The sequence below is a fragment of the Perca fluviatilis genome, chromosome 17 (assembly GCF_010015445.1).
Source record: "Perca fluviatilis chromosome 17, GENO_Pfluv_1.0, whole genome shotgun sequence".
Lineage (NCBI taxonomy): Eukaryota > Metazoa > Chordata > Actinopteri > Perciformes > Percidae > Perca > Perca fluviatilis.
In genome coordinates this window covers 33,173,747-33,186,246 of record NC_053128.1, presented here as the reverse complement: position 1 = coordinate 33,186,246, position 12,500 = coordinate 33,173,747, and the positions used below count along the sequence as shown (strand labels likewise).

General features: G+C 42.1%; 1 protein-coding gene across 1 annotated transcript in view; it reads left to right on the top strand.

The window, feature by feature from the left end:
- The window catches only part of gpat3 (glycerol-3-phosphate acyltransferase 3), a 26,421-nt gene that overhangs the window by 3,771 nt on the left and 10,150 nt on the right, over positions 1–12,500 (top strand). Inside the window, exons 3-8 of the mRNA XM_039780265.1 lie at positions 3,308–3,374; positions 6,865–7,150; positions 8,255–8,329; positions 8,598–8,687; positions 10,517–10,610; positions 10,690–10,805. Coding sequence (XP_039636199.1) covers positions 3,308–3,374; positions 6,865–7,150; positions 8,255–8,329; positions 8,598–8,687; positions 10,517–10,610; positions 10,690–10,805 — 728 coding nt within the window. The remainder of the gene's footprint in view (positions 1–3,307; positions 3,375–6,864; positions 7,151–8,254; positions 8,330–8,597; positions 8,688–10,516; positions 10,611–10,689; positions 10,806–12,500) is intronic.

Below are 12,500 nucleotides of genomic sequence, written 5' to 3'. Positions count from 1 at the left end.
CTTAAACAGGGCGAACACGCACCACCAAATAGACCACTGGAGATAGTTTAAACACTCAAAATGATTCAGCTAGCCGACAGGTCAACCGCTAGCATGTTCGGACATTGCATTTCATTGTAAGCATAGCGAGACAGCTAGGCTACATAGCCAGGTTACCAGAGCATTTATGAGCTAACGTTTTACCGAATGCTGTGCATTTTTACCGCCCCCTGTCTTCTGACAGCCCGGGACATTTAAAAACACGCCCCCGAGGCAAACTTTCGCTGGTCGAAATTCGCGAGGTGTTTCGCTGTGTGGAAACCTACCGTAAGAGAAACAGAAATACAAAAACAATTTCATTTTGCTCCATAACATTTTTAGCAAAAAGTGAAACTTGTTCATCCCAGTTTTTCAAAGTCCAGTAATTTCTTTTGAAGTGCCCATATTATGAAATAAAAACCACTTTTTCTGGTGATTTGGGGAGTTATTTTGTGTCTCTGGTGCTTCCACACACACAGACTTTAATAAATCCATCCATGGTGTTCTGAGATGAGTTATCTAGTTACTGAGATGTAGTCCTACCTTCGTCTCCTGGTGAGCATGTAGTCCAATATCTACCGCGGCTTTCTCTTACGGCACTAGCGTAAACCAGAGCTACGAGGGGCTAACCGTTAGCATGCTAGCTTCGTTCTCAATAGCCAAAACATCTGCTACAACACACACTAGTTGACCATAATCTTAAAAGAACTACTGTCCATGTACCTGTTCTGCAGGGATTCCTCGTTACGAAGTAGTCTCCAGCTAATCCTGCCTAGTTACTGACTGCAGTTAGAGAAACAGCTAGGCTAGCTACATGTAGTCCTTACCTAGCTACTGAGCATGTAGTCTTACCTAGCTACTGAACATGTAGTCTTACCTAGCTACTGAGCTTGTAGTCCTTACCTAGCTACTGAGCATGTAGTCTTACCTAGCTACTGAGCATGTAGTCCTTACCTAGCTACTGAGCATGTAGTCCTTACCTAGCTACTGAGCATGTAGTCCTTACCTAGCTACTGAGCATGTAGTCCTTACCTAGCTACTGAGCATGTAGTCCTTACCTAGCTACTGAGCATGTAGTCTTACCTAGCTACTGAGCATGTAGTCTTACCTAGCTACTGAGCATGTAGTCTTACCTAGCTACTGAGCATGTAGTCTTACCTAGCTACTGAGCATGTAGTCTTACCTAGCTACTGAGCATGTGCGACTGACAACAAAGATGTTACAGCAGTGAGAGGTCTCATGCTGTAGCTAAAACAGAGACCTGAACACAGGGTGAAAAGAGGAGCTGCAGCAATGTGCAGTACAACAAATATAGTTTTTTGAAAATTAAACCACGTAAACCTATTCTGGTACAACTTTAAAATGTGTGTGTGTGTCTGTGTCTGTCTGTCTGTCTGTCTGTCTGTCTGTCTGTCTGTCTGTCTATCATTGTACAAAATGTCTCTCTCTGTTATATCATATTTTGATGCATTAACATGTGAGCAAAATCAAACCATGTAACCTATTCTGGTACAACCTCTAAATACAATAATGAACCAGAAAATGAGCAGAATATGGGAGCTTTAAATGTCCAAAACCTCCAAAAAGATCGTCACGTTATTATGGTATTAGTCCCGCGTGGTCAGACCTATCTCCACAGCGCTGTGGGACAACGAACTATTAACGTTAGAAGTTAGATATCTTTTTCTGGGTTTTTTTTAATAACGTTTTTGACACTACACGGCAAGTAGAATTTAAAAAAATAAAAAAGTTGACCCCTGAGCACAGAGAGTCTGTCTGCAGGAGTGTGATTTCCCTCTTCACTTGTTACTCAACATGTTTGTCGAGTGAGGAAACGTGCAGCAGCAGCGTGAGGTCAGTGGTCAGTTAACTCTTATCAGTTCAATTTTTTAAACACAAATGGACAGTTGGAAAAACAGAAAAATGGGTTCCAATTTTTTTTTTTATACTCTATATAGTGTTTTTATTCTTCAATCAGTTAATATAAACATGTTTCACGTTAAAGATGTTTTAGAACGTAATAGCGTCATAGAACATAAAATATAACGTCACAGTTACTTTGCTGAGTAACTAATTACTTTTACAATGTGGTAACTGAGTTACTAACTCAATCACTTTTTGGGAGAAGTAATTTGTAACTGTAACTAATTACTTTGTTAAAGTAAGATGACCAACACTGCTGGTCTTAACCTCAGCGTTGTATTCGGGGAGCGATATGATGAATCCCACTATGATCCACATACGTTATCATTCATGTTATAGTTAAACCTCTGAGGGGAAACTTTAACACAGATTAGTATTCTTATTGGAGAACGTCGACTGACATTTTCAGGAATACATAATCATGGAAATTTGCCAAAAAGTCATGGTTAAAATGCGTATGAACCCTGTTTTTTTGGTCCATATGCATTTAATGACCTGCATATTCCACAAAGTCAATTTCTGATGCTCTGAATAAAAAACAGAAAATTGGAAAAAACAGTTTAAAGAGCAAATTTTGTAATTTGTCAAGGTGGAAAAATAAAAAATGAAAAATTGGATATTTTAACCCATTTTTCTGTTTTTCCAACTGTCCGTTTGTGCTTAGAGAATTGAACTGATAAGAGTTACACTGACCCAGCCGCAGCATGGGGTCAGAGGCAGGGGTGGATCTAGAAAAGTATTTATGGGGTGGCGAGAGGGGGGCAGGAAGTTTTGAGGGGGTGGCAACATGTATGTCAGACGTATATATACTGAATTTAATCATAGTTATCACAGTGTGATGAGAAATAATATGTACACACTACAAAAGGGCACAGGCTGCCATTTATTAGGAATAATATATTAGGAATAAGTGACCATACAGTGTGATCTCACTTAATAGGAGATAGAAGTCTGATAGAAGTATATTAGGAATAAGTGACCATACAATGTGATCTCACTTAATAGGAGATAGAAGTCTGATAGAAGTATATTAGGAATAAGTGACCATACAATGTGATCTCACTTAATAGGAGATAGAAGTCTGATAGAAGTATATTAGGAATAAGTGACCATACAGTGTGATCTCACTTAATAGGAGATAGAAGTCTGTAAGGGGCTTTATCACAGGACAGGCATTAAGGTAAGACACAGGTGATGAGTGGCAGATTCACGCTCGTAAATGGTCAAATTGGCCATAACTTTTAATTCGTAGCTGCCAGCTGTGGGGGGGGGAGCAGGGGTGGCAAGGCTTTCTTTTAGGGTGGCATTTGCCACCCCGGTAGATCCACCAGAGGTCATCTGAACTTATCTGTCTCTGTCTCTGCAGTGGGCCACATTACGCATCCAGAGAGGACGCCAGCAACAGCCCAGCGTGCCCGTACCTCTGCCCAACGGTGAGTCACAACCACAGTACATCTGCTCCAGTACTGTACCTTTAAGTACCACATGTTGAGGTACTTGTACTTTTACTTGAGTCTTTTTCTTTTGATGCCACTTTCTACTTCTACTCCGCTACATTTCAGAGAGAAATATTGGACTTTTTACTCCACTAGATTCATCTGTTACAGCTTTAGTTACTAGTTACTTTAGTTACTAGTTACTTTAGTTACTCCGCTACATTCATCTGGTACAGCTTTAGTTACTAGTTACTTTAGTTACTCCGCTACATTCATCTGTTACAGCTTTAGTTACTAGTTACTTTAGTTACTCCGCTACATTCATCTGTTCCAGCTTTAGTTACTAGTTACTTTAGTTACTCTGCTACATTCATCTGTTACAGCTTTAGTTACTAGTTACTTTATTTACTAGTTACTTTAGTTACTCCGCTACATTCATCTGTTACAGCTTTAGTTACTAGTTACTTTAGTTACTCTGCTACATTCATCTGTTACAGCTTTAGTTACTAGTTGCTTTAGTTACTAGTTACTTTAGTTTCTCCGCTACATTCATCTGTTACAGCTTTAGTTACTAGTTGCTTTAGTTACTCCGCTACATTCATCTGTTCCAGCTTTAGTTACTAGTTACTTTAGTTACTCCACTACATTCATCTGTTACAGCTTTAGTTACTAGTTGCTTTAGTTACTCCGCTACATTCATCTGTTACAGCTTTAGTTACTAGTTACTTTAGTTACTAGTTACTTTAGTTACTCTGCTACATTCATCTGTTACAGCTTTAGTTACTAGTTACTTTAGTTACTCTGCTACATTCATCTGTTACAGCTTTAGTTACTAGTTACTTTAGTTACTCTGCTACATTCATCTGTTACAGCTTTAGTTACTAGTTACTTTAGTTACTCCGCTACATTCATGTTACAGCTTTAGTTACTAGTTACTTTAGTTACTCCACTACATTCATCTGTTCCAGCTTTAGTTACTAGTTACTTTAGTTAATCCTCTACATTCATCTGTTCCAGCTTTAGTTACTAGTTACTTTAGTTACTAGTTACTTTAGTTACTCCACTACATTCATCTGTTCCAGCTTTAGTTACTAGTTACTTTAGTTACTCCTCTACATTCATCTGTTCCAGCTTTAGTTACTAGTTACTTTAGTTACTCCGCTACATTCATCTGTTCCAGCTTTAGTTACTAGTTACTTTAGTTACTCCTCTACATTCATCTGTTCCAGCTTTAGTTACTAGTTACTTTAGTTACTCCCTACATTCATCTGTTCCAGCTTTAGTTACTAGTTACTTTAATTACCTCTACATTCATCTGTTCCAGCTTTAGTTACTAGTTACTTTAGTTATCGCCACATTCATTTGTTACAGCTTTAGTTACTAGTTACTTTAGTTACCACTACATTCATCTGTTCCAGCTTTAGTTACTAGTTACTTTAATTACTACATCATCTGTTCCAGCTTTAGTTACTAGTTACTTTAGTTACTCCACTACATTCATCTGTTACAGCTTTAGTTACTAGTTACTTTAGTTACTCCTTTATATTCATCTGTTACAGCTTTAGTTACTAGTTACTTTAGTTATCACTACATTCATCTGTTACAGCTTTAGTTACTATTTAGTTACTCACTACATCATCTGTTACACTTTAGTTACTAGTTTTAGTTACCCTCTACATTCATCTGTTACAGCTTTAGTTACTAGTTACTTAGTCTACCCACTTTCTATAGTTACTTTAGTATTACACTGCCAGTTTGCTGTTACTTTAGTTACTACACATTCACCTGTTACAGCTTTAGTTACTAGTTACTTTAGTTACCCACTACATTCATCTGTTACAGCTTTAGTTACTAGTTACTTTAGTTACTCGCTACATTCATCTGTTACAGCTTTAGTTACTAGTTACTTTAGTTACTCCTCTACATTCATCTGTTACAGCTTTAGTTACTAGTTACTTTAGTTACCTACATTCATCTGTTCCAGCTTTAGTTACTAGTTACTTTAGTTACTCCTCTACATTCATCTGTTACAGCTTTAGTTACTAGTTACTTTACACATTAAGATTCTCACACACACACACACGTAGTTTATAACATCTGATGTTTTATTAAAAATGAAACTAGCGGACAATACACGGGTCAGTCATGAGTCAACTTCCTCTGGTTGGCTCAGCTGCACACAGAGGTCATGTGTGTGTGTGTGTGTGTGTTTGTGTGTGTGTGTCTGTCTGTGTGTGTCTGTCTGTGTATGTGTGTGTGCATGTGTGTGTGCCTTTGTTGTGTGTGTGTGTTTGTGTGTATGTCTGTTTCTGTGTGTGTGTGTCTGTTTCTGTCTTGTGTGTGTGTGTCTTTCTGCGTGTCTTGTGTGTGTGTGTGTTTGTTGTGTGTCTTTCTGTGTGTTGTGTGTCTTTATGTATGTGTGTGTGTGTGTGTGTGTGCTTTGCGTATGTGTGTCTGCATGTGTGTCTGCGTGGTGTGTGTGTGTGTGTGTGTGTCTGTGTCTGCGTTGTGTGTGTGTGTGTGTGTGTTGTGTGTGTGTGTGTGTTTGTGTGTGTGGTTCTGTGTGTGTCTGCGGGTAAATATATAGAGACCGTTGTGTGCATGGAGTGTTGTAGAGGGGAGCCTCGTGTCGCCGTGTGTAACCTTTTTTTGTGTTGTAGTCGTGTTTGTAACCTCGTAGTTCAAGTACTAAGAGTGGGCTAGGTTTGTGGGGAGATGTAACTGCCGTGTTGTGTTGTGCAGGGACATAACGTTCCAGATGTAACCTGCCGTGTTGTGTTCGTGTCCCAGGGATCATAGAGCGTTCCAGATGTAACCTGCCGTGTTGTGTCGTGTCCCAGGGATCATAGAGCGTTCCAGATGTAACCTGCGGTGTTGTGTGTGTCCAGGGATCGCTTCAGTAATGTGTTGTGAGGAGCGCAGTAAGTGTGGGAAGCGTCAATTAAAAACTCAAGTAACCGCCGTTTTGTCAACGTCCTGGGCCCCTGGGCAAAGACAGAACCTGCTTAACGCGTGTGTGTTACCATTACCTCGTGTTGGTTCGTCCCAGCCTTGTGTGAAAGCTATTAGGTAAGCTTCAGATGTAACCTGCCTGTTTTCCTCCAAATTCGAGTAACCGGTTGTTGGCAGCAGCCTGCGTGGTTTGCCAGAACAGAGACCCCTGTTGTGTTCTGACAAGGCGCCAATGTAACCCGTGTTGTGTTCGTTGGGACAAATCCTATGTACCCTGTTTGTGTGTAGGGATCGGCGTTCAGATGTAACCCGTGTTGTGTTCGTGTCCCAGGGATCATAGAGCGTTCCAGATGTAACCTGCCGTGTTGTGTTCGTGTCCCAGGGATCATAGAGCGTTCCAGATGTAACCTGCCGTGTTGTGTTCGTGTCCCAGGGATCATAGAGCGTTCCAGATGTAACCTGCCGTGTTGTGTTCGTGTCCCAGGGATCATAGAGCGTTCCAGATGTAACCTGCCGTGTTGTGTTCGTGTCCCAGGGATCATAGAGCACGCTGGGGGCTCGATGGAGGAGGAGATGGGGCGTCTGCGGTCCGGCTCGCTGGCCGAGGGGAAGTTTTGTCTCAGCGATGTCTTCTACTTCTACAACAAAGGTCTGGAGAGCATCGTGGACGACCAGGTGACCCAGCGCTTCTCCTCCGAGGAGCTGAACTCCTGGAACCTGCTGACCAGAACCAACCAGAACTTCCGCTACATCAGCCTGCGCCTCACCATCATCTGGGGGCTCGGCGTCTTCGTACGCTACTGCCTCCTCTTCCCCCTTAGGTCGGTCACAGAGTAATGTATATAAGTAATGTATACTAATAAATATATATATATATATACAGTACAGGCCAAAAGTTTGGACACATCTTCTCATTCAATGCGTTTCCTTTTTATTTTCATGACTATTTACATTGTAGATTCTCACTGAAGGCATCAAAACTATGAATGAACACATATGGAATTATGTACTTAACAAGAAAGTGTGAAATAACTGAAAACATGTCTTATTTTAGATTCTTTTCAGTAGCCAACCTTTGCTTTTTATTAATAAGGAAAAAACTTCCACTAATTAACCCTGACAAAGCACACCTGTGAAGTGAAAACCATTTCAGGTGACTACCTCATGAAGCTCATTGAGAGAACACCAAGGGTTTGCAGAGTTATAAAAAAAAGCAAAGGGTGGCTACTTTGAAGAATCTAAAATATAAGACATGTTTTCAGTTATTTCACACTTTTTTGTTAAGTACATAATTCCATATGTGTTCATTCATAGTTTTGATGCCTTCAGTGAGAATCTACAATGTAAATAGTCATGAAAATAAAAAGGAAACGCGATTGAATGAGAAGGTGTGTCCAAACTTTTGGCCTGTACTGTATATATCTATATATATATATAGAGCTGGGCAATATATGGATATTATATCGATATCGTGATATGAGACTAGATATCATCTTAGATTTTGGATATCGTAACATGGCATAAGTGTCTTTTCCTGGTTTTAAAGGCTGCATCACAGTAAAGTGATGTACTTTTCTGAACTTACCAGACTGTTCTAGCTGTTCTATTATTCACCTTTACCCACTTAGTCATTATATCCACATTACTGATGATTATTGATCTAAAATCTCATTGTGTAAATATTTTGTGAAAGCACCAATAGTCAACACTACAATATCGTTGCGGTATCGATATCGAGGTATTTGGTAAAAAATATCGTGATATTTGATTTTCTCCATATCGCCCAGCCCTAATATATATACGTATATATATATATATATATATATATATATATATATATATATATATATACACACGTATATGTATAATAACTTTATTCAGAGAAAAGACTCAACATGTCAACATGTCCTGTGCTGTTCCTGCAGGATAACTCTGGCTACCATCGGCCTCTCGTGGCTCGTTATCGGGACCATTCTGGTCGGATTTCTGCCTGAGAGCAGGTACAGCAACACAGCAAGACAACAACACAACAAGACACAACAACACAACTTTTTTGTTCCAGTTTTCAGCGGTGATCCAGAATGAAAATCTGCTGAATTTGGAAATATTTTAACATTTGATTTGCGGAATATTCTGCATCCGCAGATTCCGTGCGGCCCTGGTAATAATGTATAAAAGTGTATATGTGCAGTGTATATATATATATATATATATATATATATATATATATATATATATATATATATGTGCTTCCTGTGTGTGTTTCAGTGTGAAGAACTGGCTGAGCGAGCTGGTCCATCTGACCTGCTACAGGATCTGTGCCAGAGGACTTTCAGCCACCATCGTTTACCACAACAGGTCAGTCACAGCGCTCGCTGGTTGATGACACGTTGGCTGTGTCTCAAACCGCCTACTTGCACAGTTCAAACACTTAAGGCTGTTTTATGCTTCCGTGTCGAATCGACAGCGTACCTGCCATTTCTTTAAAAAGAATAAACTAAACCACAGATCAGTGTCACTTCTGCAATCATCTTACATTCATATCACCCAAATTATGTGTGCAGTGTGCATCATATGGATGGGTGCACTGCATATGGTTAACTGTGCAGTGTGCATCATATGGACGGGTGCATTGCATATGGTTAACTGTGCAGTGTGCATCATATGGACGGGTGCATTGCATATGGTTAACTGTGCAGTGTGCATCATATGGATGGGTGCACTGCATATGGTTAACTGTGCAGTGTGCATCATATGGACGGGTGCATTGCATATGGTTAACTGTGCAGTGTGCATCAATGGATGGGGTGCATTGCATATGGTTAACTGTGCAGTGTGCATCATCTGGATGGGTGCACTGCATATGGTTAACTGTGCAGTGTGCATCATATGGATGGGTGCACTGCATATGGTTAACTGTGCAGTGTGCATCATATGGATGGGTGCACTGCATATGGTTAACTGTGCAGTGTGCATCATATGGATGGGTGCACTGCATATGGTTAACTGTGCAGTGTGCATCATATGGATGGGTGCATTGCATATGGTTAACTGTGCAGTGTGCATCATCTGGATGGGTGCACTGCATATGGTTAACTGTGCAGTGTGCATCATCTGGATGGGTGCACTGCATATGGTTAACTGTGCAGTGTGCATCATATGGATGGGTGCACTGCATATGGTTAACTGTGCAGTGTGCATCATATGGATGGGTGCACTGCATATGGTTAACTGTGCAGTGTGCATCATATGGATGGGTGCACTGCATATGGTTAACTGTGCAGTGTGCATCATATGGACGGGTGCACTGCATATGGTTAACTGTGCAGTGTGCATCATATGGACGGGTGCACTGCATATGGTTAACTGTGCAGTGTGCATCATATGGACGGGTGCACTGCATATGGTTAACTGTGCAGTGTGCATCATATGGATGGGTGCACTGCATATGGTTAACTGTGCAGTGTGCATCATATGGCACAACTGTGCACAACACAGCCTTGATGGTGCATTGCTTGCTGACATATTATAAGACATCACAAAATGTCCTTTGTCAACACATTTAAATAATTTAAGAAAACAATAAACCTGAAAAGTAGGCATTGAAATAAAGTAGCTTGATTTGTAATTTAAGACAGCCATGGTGCTAGTGGGGGGAGGGGCAGTGCACGGTCTGCACGTGAACTGCAGCGTCTACAGCAACACAGAGCTGCCTGTGGACGCCTGTCTGTAAATAATGCGGGAATAAAATGCTGACACACGTAAAAACGCATATATCGGCCAGCTGATAAAATCGGTCTATCACTAGTCTTGTCTAGAGGTGTGAATCTTCACTGATCTCCCGATTCAATATCTCGATGCATCACGATGCGTCAAATCCATGTTTCTATTAAAGCCATGTAGGATATTTAATTCATAGCTTTTCAAGCTTCAAAACCCAGACATCCTGCAGAGCTCTAATACTAAATAACTTGGATACATCAAACTATACAGCACTGAGCACATGGCAACTCCTGAACGTGCAAAACATACCAGAATATGCAAACAGAAATGTTGTCAGGCCTACATTACATTATAAACAGAAATAATCGATTATGAGCCGGCCGATTATCGATGCAGCATCGTCCACGATTCCGTGCATCGATTATTTGATTAATTTCAACACCTCTAGTCTTGTCTCTCTACAGAGAAAACAGACCTCAGAAAGGAGGGATATGCGTGGCCAACCACACCACGCCCATCGACGTGGTGATTCTGTCCAACGACGGCTGCTACGCCATGGTGAGTGCCGCGCCGTCTCTAACGACAGCTGTTTGTTCTGCTGCGGTGATGTCACGGCAGCGTGCTTACCTGTCCCCAGGTGGGTCAGATCCACGGAGGCCTGATGGGCGTGCTGCAGCGCTCCATGGTCCGGGCCTGTCCTCACGTCTGGTTCGAGAGGTCGGAGATGAAAGACCGCCACGCTGTGGCCAGCAGGTGAGACCTCTCAGCGGGAATCGCCATCTTTTAGTTGTAACGCTAGAGGACACAGATACACACACACATAGACGCACACAGACACACACAGACACACACAGACACACACACACAGACACACACACACAGACACACACACACACACGACACAGACACACACACACACACACACACACACACACACAGACACACACACACAGACGCACACAGACACACACACACACACAGACGGACACACACAGACACACACACACAGACACACACATAGACGCACACAGACACACACAGACACACACACACAGACACACACACACAGACACACACACATAGACCGCACAGAGACACACACAGACACACACACACAGACACACACACACAGACACACACACACAGACGCATCACACACACACACACACACACGGCGGACACAGACACACACACACACAGATACACACACACGCACGGACACAGAAACACCACAGACAAACACACACAGACACACACACACACAGATACACAACACACAGACCACACAGCACAACACACACACACACACAACGGGACGACAGACACACACAGACATGCGCATCATCAACACACAGACACACGACAGACCCACACACACAGACGCACACAGACACACACGGACACAGACACGCGCACACACAGACACACACACAGACACGCACAGACGCACACAGACACAGGCACACACAGACGCACACACGCACACAGATACACACAGACATACACACGCACACATACACGCACACGGACACAGACACACACACACAGACACGGACAAAGGCACACACAGACACACACACACACACACACGCACACGGACACACAGACACAGACACACATACACGGACACAGACACACACACACAGACACACACAGACATACACACACGCACACATACACGCACACGGACACAGACACACACACACAGACACGGACAAAGGCACACACAGACACACACACACAGACACACACACGCACACGGACACACAGACAGACACACATACACGGACACAGACACACACACACACACACAGACACACACAGACATACACACACGCACACATACACGCACACGGACACAGACACACACACACGCACACATACACAACCGGACACAGACACACACAGACACACGCACACACACAGACGCACACATACACGCACACGGACACAGACACACACAGACACACGCACACACACAGACGCACACAGACACACACAGACGCACACAGACACACACAGACACACGCACACACACAGACGCACACAGACACACACAGACATACACACGCACACATACACACACACACAGACACACACAGACACACACAGACATAACACAGACACGATTGAAGAAATTCTTAGTCGACTAACACTCATTCTATTGTATCGACTAATCGATTAGTTGATTTAATCGACAGATCTGTAAATCTGAGTTTCTCCACAAAGACTCGTGCAAAAGGATGCATATATTGAATAAGATAATGACCTCCTTTGCATATTTAAACACAACATTTCAGAAAACGTGTAATACAACAAATAACTGCCTTAATGAAAGTAATCAAAGTAGGTTTCACAGTGATATCTATAAGGTCAAATGTCAACCCTTAATTCTTGTGTTTACCAGAGATGTGCTCGTACGTTTCTTGGAAATAAGTCCTTCAGCAT